This window comes from Corticium candelabrum, chromosome 1 (genome assembly GCF_963422355.1).
Source record: "Corticium candelabrum chromosome 1, ooCorCand1.1, whole genome shotgun sequence".
In the NCBI taxonomy this organism is placed as follows: domain Eukaryota; kingdom Metazoa; phylum Porifera; class Homoscleromorpha; order Homosclerophorida; family Plakinidae; genus Corticium; species Corticium candelabrum.
The window spans coordinates 5039655-5049654 of NC_085085.1; the positions used below are offsets into that span (position 1 = coordinate 5039655).

At 42.9% G+C, this 10000-nt stretch overlaps 2 protein-coding genes and 1 long non-coding RNA gene across 4 annotated transcripts in view; 2 read left to right on the forward strand and 1 right to left on the reverse strand.

The window, feature by feature from the left end:
* The window catches only part of LOC134187312 (pulmonary surfactant-associated protein D-like), a 4972-nt gene extending 2492 nt beyond the window's left edge, over positions 1–2480 (forward strand). Inside the window, exons 5-15 of the mRNA XM_062655426.1 lie at positions 726–779; positions 842–886; positions 944–1015; positions 1088–1141; positions 1207–1260; positions 1319–1372; positions 1434–1496; positions 1557–1613; positions 1681–1710; positions 1775–1847; positions 1931–2480. Of these exons, the coding sequence (XP_062511410.1) occupies positions 726–779; positions 842–886; positions 944–1015; positions 1088–1141; positions 1207–1260; positions 1319–1372; positions 1434–1496; positions 1557–1613; positions 1681–1710; positions 1775–1847; positions 1931–2271 (897 nt within the window). The 3' untranslated portion in view covers positions 2272–2480. The remainder of the gene's footprint in view (positions 1–725; positions 780–841; positions 887–943; positions 1016–1087; positions 1142–1206; positions 1261–1318; positions 1373–1433; positions 1497–1556; positions 1614–1680; positions 1711–1774; positions 1848–1930) is intronic.
* Positions 2481–3336: 856 nt separating this feature from the next.
* Positions 3337–7727, reverse strand: LOC134184407 (uncharacterized). The gene is made up of 3 exons (XR_009970661.1): positions 7588–7727; positions 3778–3866; positions 3337–3507 (listed from the first exon to the last, which is right to left on the reverse strand). It is a non-coding gene; the product is annotated as an uncharacterized LOC134184407 (long non-coding RNA).
* The window catches only part of LOC134184392 (collagen alpha-1(X) chain-like), a 7661-nt gene continuing 5229 nt past the window's right edge, over positions 7569–10000 (forward strand). The window contains exons 1-4 of one of the 2 annotated variants that reach the window (XM_062652069.1): positions 7569–7627; positions 8757–8823; positions 8890–8973; positions 9043–9078. In XM_062652069.1, coding sequence (XP_062508053.1) covers positions 8764–8823; positions 8890–8973; positions 9043–9078 — 180 coding nt within the window. In that variant the 5' untranslated portion in view covers positions 7569–7627; positions 8757–8763. Of the gene's footprint in view, positions 7628–8751; positions 8828–8889; positions 8974–9042; positions 9079–10000 lie in introns of those variants that run through there. The other variant, XM_062652078.1, reaches the window with a different exon arrangement.

Consider the following 10000-nt stretch of genomic DNA (forward strand, 5'->3'; position numbering starts at 1 on the left):
TGTGTGTGTGTGTGTGCATGCACGTGTGTGTGTGTGGGTGTGTGTGTGCATGTGTACGTGCGTGCTTTTGTGTATGTGTGCGTGCTTGTGGTGTGTTTGTGTGTGTGTGTGTGTGTGTGTGTGTGTGTGTGTGTGTGTGTGTGTGTGTGTGTGTGTGTGTGTGTGTGTTTCTGTGTGTGTGTGTGTGTGTGTGTGTGTGTTTGTGTGTGTGTGTGTGTGTGTGTGTGTGTGTGTGTGTGTGTGTGTGTGTGTTTGTGTGTGTGTGTGTGTGTGTGTGTGTGTGTGTGTGTGTGTGTGTGTGTGTGTGTGCAAGTGTGTGTGGTGTATCAGTGTGTGTGTGTTGTGTTTGTGTGTGTGTGTGTGTGTGTGTGTGTGTGTGTGTGTGTGTGTGTGTGTGTGTGTGTGTGTGTGTGTGTGTGTGTGTGTGTTTCTGTGTGTGTGTGTGTGTGTGTGTGTGTGTGTGTGTGTGTGTGTGTGTGTGTTTGTGTGTGTGTGTGTGTGTGTGTGTGTGTGTGTGTGTGTGTGTGTGTGTGCAAGTGTGTGTGTGTGTGTGTGTGTGTGTGTGTGTGTGTGTGTGTGTGTGTGCAAGTGTGTGTGGTGTATCAGTGTGTCTGTGTTGTGTTTGTAAGCATATCTTGGGGTTGAAACAGAGAAATTGATATTGCCGTTGACTTAATTTACATTTTAAGTTATCACTTTTGTATCAATTCAATTGTGTGATGTAGGGACCAGTAGGAAAACAAGGAGCAGCAGGAATTTCAGGCGGCACCGGCTTGAAGATAAATGATTGGCATTTATGTGACTGGCTTGTCAATTATTCATTGTTTGTAATTTCTTTTAAGGTGAGGTAGGAGCTGAAGGTGCAGTTGGTCCACCAGGTAAACAGGTAAATAGTGAGTAAGATTTATCTTATATTCAACTATTAATTGAATAACGTTTAAAGGGAGTGCAAGGTGTGATGGGTCGTGCAGGTCCACCCGGACCTCAAGGTCCTCCGGGCAAAAGTGGAATGATGGTATGAGACAACACATTGAATCGACACACATTTTGCATTTGTAATTTGTAATTGTATTTGATGTGAATGGAGGGTCCACCGGGACCCAGAGGTCCTCCAGGACAAACGGGAGGACGTGGAGAGAAGGTGCCATCCAATGTTGAGTGAAAATTCAATCAATTTTAATGATTTGTGTTGTCGCTTTATGTAAGGGGGAACGAGGAGTGGAGGGTCCAAGAGGTTTGGCTGGATTAGATGGCATTCCGGTATTGTTATGTCAATTTAATGTATATCTTGTTGATGGACTGTGTGTTGCTTGTACAGGGTGCTGCAGGTCCCATAGGACCCGTAGGATCACGTGGACCATTAGGAGTGAAGGTCGCGTATTGACTGGTGTGGGTAAGATGTAAGATTTGATGTGAGTTTGCTACCGTATTAGGGTGATCGTGGATTACCCGGAGCAAAGGGAGAAGCCGGACCACAAGGTCGTCCCGGTGCAGAGGTGAATGAGATTTGCATGTTGTGATTGTTGGTGTGGTTTTTGTATTTGAGTGTGTGTTAGATGAGTGAAGATGTGTTGAAACGCTATTTTTCTCCAGTCAAGGGACTGGCAGAGAGGGTAGGGATGGTTATTGTATGGTGAGATGGTGTTTGTAGTGCATGTAGAGCATGTGCTCGTTTGGTAGATGAAAGAACTGGAGGATTGGAAAGAAGAGGTAGACAAGCAGAGAGGTGAAGTGAGTAGTGTTGTGTGGGACTGATTGTTGATGGTTGTTGCAGTGGACAAAGAATGAGAGTAGAGTGACTGTTGCAGCACATCTTGTAGGATATTCAGGTTGGCTTACTGTATCAGGTGAGTGTGTTTTGTTGTTGTATGTTGTTGCGTGTTGTTTATTATGTTGTGTATATTGATGTACTACATGTTGTTGTGTTGAGGTGTGATAACCTACTGGCAAACAAGCAGTCCATCATTCTTACTGGGTGCCATCACATACAGCAATGGAGCTCTTACAATTCCATCTGATGGTGTTTATTATATTTATACACATCTCTACTTACATGGCAATAGTGGCAGTTACATTCAACCTTACATCAGAGTAAATGGCAGTCGTGTTTTGTACATCTCAAGCTACCATTATCATGGTGAACCAAAAACCAAGCACGCTGGTCTACTTCAGCAGCTGAAAAAAGGTGATAGCGTTGACATATATGGCGGAGGATATCGACACTACATGGCCTCTACTTATTCAGTTTTTGGTATTTTTAAGATCGACTAGAAGCATGTTGTTGAGAATGAGAATGTCAATTAATTAAGTGATAAGTGTGAGTGTCAAATGACTCTCCATGTGATCATGTTTAATAGTAATTGTAGTTGTGACTGTGTATGTTGGACTGTAGTGTGACCATTCAACCCTAATTTTTGTTTGTTTCATTTCTGTTTAGTTCCATTTCTATATTATTAGCAATAAATGTTTATCCCTTTGTCTCATTTCTTCAATAGAAAACTTGCGCAACTGGTTTTTCAAAGGGTGACTTCAGTAGAGCCAACAAGCTGTCCACATCACGGAAGTTTTCTTTGCGACCAGTGTGTGTATATTTCGCATCTGGTGTAATCTGTAGTTCGACGTTAGGTGAATGCATGCAGGAGTTGGTATCAAATAATTTAGCTTCAGACAACAATATTTGCTTGTCGAAAGGACACTGTTGTCTCAACAATAATTGATATTGTTTACTAAGAACTCACTAGATCCTTTAACCACGCCCTACTAACGCGCGTTAGGACAGACCGATTTAGATCCTACAGCAATGAAAAATGAACTACTTGCTCAATTCAGTTTGAACTCAACTACCTGCATACTTTACAAATGGGTCAGAGTGTATACGTACAGTGTACATACCCTCCAATTTGTGATGGCTTAGTATTCTTATCTACATATTCATACTTACGTATCTACTTCGTCACGTCCTAGTTCCTTCTGTGATCTCTTGACAATGTACGGATTAATATTCCTGGCCAGGGCTCATTAATACACAATTTTTACAAGAGCACCGCCTGTAATATTCGTTGACGAAGGCAAAACAGCCATATACCACGATAATCATATGATAACCTATACCTATGTATATACCCGTACTAGCTTACTTGCCTGTTCTTTGCCGTGCATACAGCACTAACTCCTGGCTGTTAGGTCACAAAATAAAACAAAATCTCTGCTAGCTTGTTTTGTACAATTAATTAACGTAACCTGCTCAATACAAATAATCTAGAACAGCAAATGAACAGCATTTGAGGTATATATATATTATTGATCACACAAGTCTAGATACAGAATAGATTCGTAATCAAAATGTCAATATTACCATCCTTGTACTGGTAATAATTCTTGTTTTCTCGATTCTGCAGTCAACACTTCACCTGAGCGAGTGAGTGCAAAGTTGTAGTCCCTTGGATTTTCCAATGCTTCTGCAATCTTTTCATCCAGAGTTTCTGCAGTAACATAGTCTTCTTCATCCTACAAAGCCACAGAGTACCAATAAAATAATGAAACTTATTGCTTGGTGTGTGTGTGTGTGTGTGTGTGTGTGTGTGTGTGTGTGTGTGTGTGTGTGTGTGTGTGTGTGTGTGTGTGTGTGTGTACGTGTGTGTGTGTGTAAGTATGTGTGTGTGTGTGTGTGTGTGTGTGTGTGTGTGTGTGTGTGTGTGTGTGTGTACGTGTGTACGTGTGTGTGTGTGTGTGTGTGTACGTGTGTGTACATGTGTGTAGCACCAAGTTATATCTCACGATGTTTAGTAAGTCTTTCCAAATGTCTTTCTTTCTTCTGTTCCTTGACAACTTTCTGTTTCTTTGTTTCTACTGATAATTTTTCTGCTCTAAAAAAGCAAGCACATAAACATTAGCCAACTCAGAGGACATCTCAACAGCAACTGCCTGTTCCATTCACTCTGCTCAAACTAAACTCAGAAATTTTGTTGTAAAAGTTGATCCGTTACTATGACTAAGTACATACAGCTACACTATTAATGCTGCTGCTTTGACCTAAAGCATTAGTTATTCTCATCTGCTGTAGTATGCCACTTGCATTTTTCCAATAGTTAACATACACATTATACTCCAGAAGAACAACACTTCGGTCAATAGCTACAGACAACAGATACATCATACTTGCCAATAATAGTCCACTTCCTGCAAGTAGAGCTGCTCTTAAAAACAAACTGTAATTGTGGTGTCATTTGAATCGCAAAAATTCAATGTTCTTATGTAGTTCAACAAACTCATGAAGTTATCAACTGTATACCAAATACAATTAGCACATACAACACTATATCCAATAAAGAAGCACTAAAGTGCTAAAGTTGTGGCTGTTATCCAATTGTTCCATTGCTTATTAGTTCTACACCATCTAATATAGACTGTAATTGTTTTCTCACTAATCATTTACTGTAACTAACAACCTATGTCAGGGTTCGAAAAATCCGGTCGCCAAGTCACCATATGGCAACCACTTCTAGATGGCTGGCGACTAAACGAACGGTGTGGTCGCCAATTTGGTGACTAGAAATATTTGGTAGTTTCTAGTCTCTAGCAGCACTTGGATGTGAACCACATGCTCACCAGATGTTTTGCGTTATAATTAAGATACGTTGCCACCTTTTATGTCTATCAGTTAGTTGCACCCGGCAACGTATTCCGTCTACTTAGCACCTTCGTACTCATATCATGTAACAACGTATCACCTAGCTATTGCGAGCCATTGCTATTCTCTGGTACACCATCTTTTTAGGGATTCTATTGCCTGTACCAATCTCATTGGTCTCTGCCATCAGCTCCAGACAAACCCAACTAAAGACTTGCAGGCGCGTCTAATTTTTTTAAACAATCGCAGTCACTGCTATCCTTCATATGCTACACCAATAATCCAAGTCAACAGCTCTATCATCAACGAGACGCCATTGCACAGCAGCTTAATTCTTCCGAATGAAACATGAAATCAGCAGCCAATCGTAGTTGAAGGTGATAACAACTGCCTATTTAGATCCTTTTCTATGCTGTTCAAAGGAACGAAGAATCTGACCATCTTGAATTGAGGCAAATAAAAACTATTATGTAGATCTTTGCAAACGGTGGGCTTAGGAAGTGGCAAAACAAAAAGCATTTTCTGCAGCAAGCTGCCTGAGTGTCTTTCTATCAAAAGAAGTACCAGGTTCGTCCAGGAGCTCATACGTCTCCTAGTGCTACTAAGAAAGTTTGTTCAGACAAAAGTTTCTGCATGTCCAGTTCTGAAATCTAGGTGTTGAGTGATGCCACGTGCTATTGAAGTCCTACAATAACAAAAGTTTATTACATAGGTTCCAGAGATTATTACCATAGGAAACCACGTGGGGTGTGGGGTTTCCTTGAGAGTTACCGGATGTACTGCTCTCAAAAAATCAATGGTAGCATTCAGTCATATAGAGAATTAAGAAAATGCTCAAAGAATGCTCATGTCTTATTGGATGGAATGCCAGGATGTGGGTGTGATGACAACCACATAATCACATTAATTAACATTACAAAACCACACAACCACATTTTTGTTTGGTTGTAGCTATACAATTAGTTGAAAGTTTCTATAAAATATGAATACTCATGCTATTAAATAAAAATAATCCCAAGTACAATACTGTAGATTGATGTGTTTACTAGCCAATATGGATCCAACGTTACTGCAAATTCCTAGTTAGGTCTTAATTTAATGTCAAACATGATAATCTGGGAAAGCATCTCAATGATATTAATGAATTGTTTACTTCTGGAATCTCTGACCTAGAAACTAGTGAAAGTTTGGCGACCAACCGTTCCTCTAGGTGGCCAAACTGGCGACCACATTCAAACACATTTTTCGAACCCTGCTATGTGGACTAGCTAATGTCACCCACATCTGTCTTTCAACCCACCCATATCCGGCTAGTCATCCAGTCGTCAAGCTGGCCAGCCTGTGTTGCTGTAACCTTAGCGCATGCGCGCCTTGAGTTAATCAGGCAAACAATTTTATTGATGTCCATAAACACAGCTGTATTAAGAGTGCTAGTAGCATCCTAAACCATAAACTGTAGAGTTGTAGTGTGGCCAGTCCACTCTTCAGAAAGTAAACTTAGATATTTCACTCACTGTCGTTCTAGGTGTCAGGGGCAGTGGAGCAACTCGCAAGTTGGGAGCGGGCTTGAAAGGACACCAGAGTACATGAACTACGAGGGTAATGTTTGCTTCCAAAAATAGAGGTTGTACTCAAAGTTAGAGTGACCGAGACCCCTCAGCCCCAGCTTCACCCCATGTACCCACCCCTACTCTAACCCCCACTCCTACTCCCACCCCATGGCTCCACCCCACCCCACCCCCATAGACCCACTTCACCCACATTTACCGGTCCATCACATCCCACGTTCCGGCCCATCCCACATCTATGGACACATCCATGGACCCATCCCACCCCCATGGACTCATCCCACCCCATGGACCCATCCCACCCCATGGACCCATCCCACCCCATGGACCCATCCCACCCCCATGGATCCATCCCACCCCCATGGACCCATCCCACCCCCATGGACCCATCCCACCCCCATGAACCCATCCCACCCCCATGGACCCTAGTCTTGCCCCAGACGCAGTGTGGATTGCAGCCCCGGATGCGCCACCATCACCACTACGTCTGGTATGGTACCGCCTTACTGGGTGGGAGTAAGGATGTAAATCAAATTCCACAGCACGTGTCATACCAATGTTATTAGCTAGGAACTGAGGTTTCAATTGGACTTTGACGTTGTTCTAGCCTTTGTACTTGTCGATATTGCAATTTTAGGCCACTGTCAAGCGCTAGTAAGAGATTGCAGCTATGTTAGAGAGCGTAGCGGGGAAATGGCAGATCAGAAATAGCACTTGCAGTGCATCATACGCCTTTGAGCGCGTACACAGGTTCTCAGTTGAAGCTGCAATGCGTCTTATGCTTCTACTGCAATGCTTCTACTACTACGCCGACAAAGTACACTTGTAACTGACACTAATCATGTCCGTAGGAACATGATTAACGTTGACCTCAAGGGGCGGTACCATACCAGACGTAGTGGTGATGGCGGCACATACAGGGCTGCAATCCACACTGAGTCTGGGGCGAGGTTACATGGACCCATCCCACCCCCGGGGACCCATCCCATCCCCGTGGACCCATCCCACCCCGTGGACCCATCACACACCCGTGGACCCATACACCCCCGTGGACCCATCGCACCCCGTGGACCCATTGCACCCCGTGGACCCATCTCACCCCCCTGGACCCATCGCACCCCCGTGGACCCATCGCACCCCCGTGGACCCATCGCACCCCCGTGGACCCATCGCACCCCGTGGACCCATCGCACCCCCGTGGACCCACGCACCCCCGTGGACCCACGCACCCCCGTGGACCCATGCACCCCCAGTGGACCCATCACACACACCCCGTAGACCCATCGCACCCCCATGGACCCACCCGGAGGTGTAGAGATACATTTCTAATTGTAATGCAGCAGACTTAGTACATATTGACTTATAAAAACAATTTACATGCATACTAACTTGCAATATGCTCTGGAGGATTCAGACGCTCCATTTCCGGGTAGGCAAGTAGATAGTAATTCAGAACACAACAAGCATAACAACAAATAGAATGCAACACGACGTCTATTCTTCGGCAGCCGGTATTCTTAATTCTAATAGCCCTTGCAGTCAAACTGTTCTCTCAAGTCCCGTATACGCATATCAACGGAGCATGCGCACTTTGTATCTGCCTTTGTCAAGATCATCATGTGAAGAGAAGGACGCCGGAAACATTAACGATGGCTGAAGACAAGTATTTTATGTAAACACGTTTTTAAATAGAAAGGACGTTGAGCATGCAGTTGTTTCGTACGAACTTGGATGGGCTTAGCAGACATTTCACGTGTAAACCCTTGCAAGATAGACTGTTCGCCGTGTTGCTCGTACGGATACGTACATAATTTGTGAGTTGGCTACTGTAGACAGCAGGGATCCGGAAGTGTGCTTGACTTGTTTGGAACTCCGAAGCGGCACCCCTTGTATGTAGACGTGGTTCCTAGGCATGACAATTGTCGTTCTTGATTTGTAAACCTCTTTTCATATTATTGTCATTCCTAACTACGTCCCTGGGAGTGGTGTGAGACGTGACAATAATAATAATAGCTTACTAATTAAACATCATTGTTGTTGTAAATCTATCATTGAAAACATAATTTCAAAGTCAGTGTTTGTGTTAACGTTTCTCACTCCATCCAACATTTCTATCTTTAGTTTTTACAAATGTTTTGTTGCTAATGTTCATGATTTATCTTGATGAATGGCAACTGCAGCAAGTCAATATGCCACACCTACTTGACACAAGCAACTTCTGGTTGAACGACAAATGAAATCAACACCATTGACTGAATATTGAACTTGCAGCGCAATTTCAACTTGAAAGAAATTTATGGAGTTGGATGAAGGAAAAGTTGAACAGAAAATTGCTGTTAAAGCAGCAATAATGGAAATGAGACATTGTAGATGTTTGGGAGGATTTGACTTAGTTAGTCTCTTGGAGCCATTGGCACTTTATTTACATCATTGCTGCTGATCGATGACATAGAGGGATGGCAATAGCATGTGGAGACTGTCATGTTTGTTAGTGGAAATAGATTATACATCACTTACACTTATGTTGACCGTCCTCTGATTAATCATTCTATTGATAGTGTGTAAATGAACGGACATGACAGCAAGCAGACAATAGGTGGGAAGATTGCTGATATGAGTGGACAAGCAAGTACATCTTGTTGTATTAGTTTCAACTTGTATCATTTGCTCATTGGTTTGGTGATGTTGCAGCTGGTAGTGTTGGTCATCTTGGCATTATGCATGCCGCCATCGTATTCTGTTGATGTGGAGTGCATTGGAAGCAAGGGAGAACCGGTAGTGTGTGTTTGATCTCTTGTCGTAATGATCAAGTTGTATTGAGTGAGCATTTGTGGTCTTTTGTAGGGTGTTCCCGGAGTTCCGGGTCCTCCAGGAAGACAGGTGAGTGATGGATGTAGAATATATCTATTGAGGTACTAGTCATTATGATAGAAAATGTATGAGAGAAGTGGGCGAGTGGAGTGTTGATGAGATAACGTGTGACGGTTGGTTAGATGAGAATGGGAATTGTAACAGTTGTCAGTATGTTGAACATATGAGAGCCAGCGTTGACTAATGTCCAGCATGTCGGATAAATAGAGTGAGGTGATATGATCATTCCTCCCTAAATACTAGACTCGAGCATGTTGAAGCTGTTTTTGTGTTGAAACACTTCTACTAGTACACTACTTACATTGTGAAGAAGCACTAAAGTGCTAAACTCATTCCTGCTAGCTTTGGCAACACGGAACAGCTATACTGCACATGCAAGAAATGACACGTGTGACTAGACTGCCAGGTGTATAGTGTGCTGCTAATTGACATCAAGAGCATGAGAATGGGGCTGGACACATTGACTAACACTCTCGAGTTGTCGTGCAAATTAACACCAGCAATTTCAGTCATTGCATGCACTGCATTCCAATTGTCTGGCCATCCATTTTATTGGTCGATTGTGCTGCTTTCCACAGCTCTATTACTGTAAATTATTCCAGTGCATGCACACCTTCGGTTAGATATATACAATGAACATAATAGTCTAACATATGTATCGTGTATAATCCTATTTCTAAAGAAACAGGCCTGTACACAGATGGGGTCGGGGTTTGTATGAACCTCCCGCAGCAGTTAGAGGTCTGGCTACGGGGAGTTATAAGAAATACCAGGATGGCAATCCTATTGAGATACAATGTCCACACGAGACAACAAACTTTTTAGTCTATCTTGTCTTATTATCTTATTATCTGCATGTAATATGCCATCAAATCGAATTACAACACATATGTGTAGTACAGCTACAGCATAGGCTTCCATAGCCAGACAT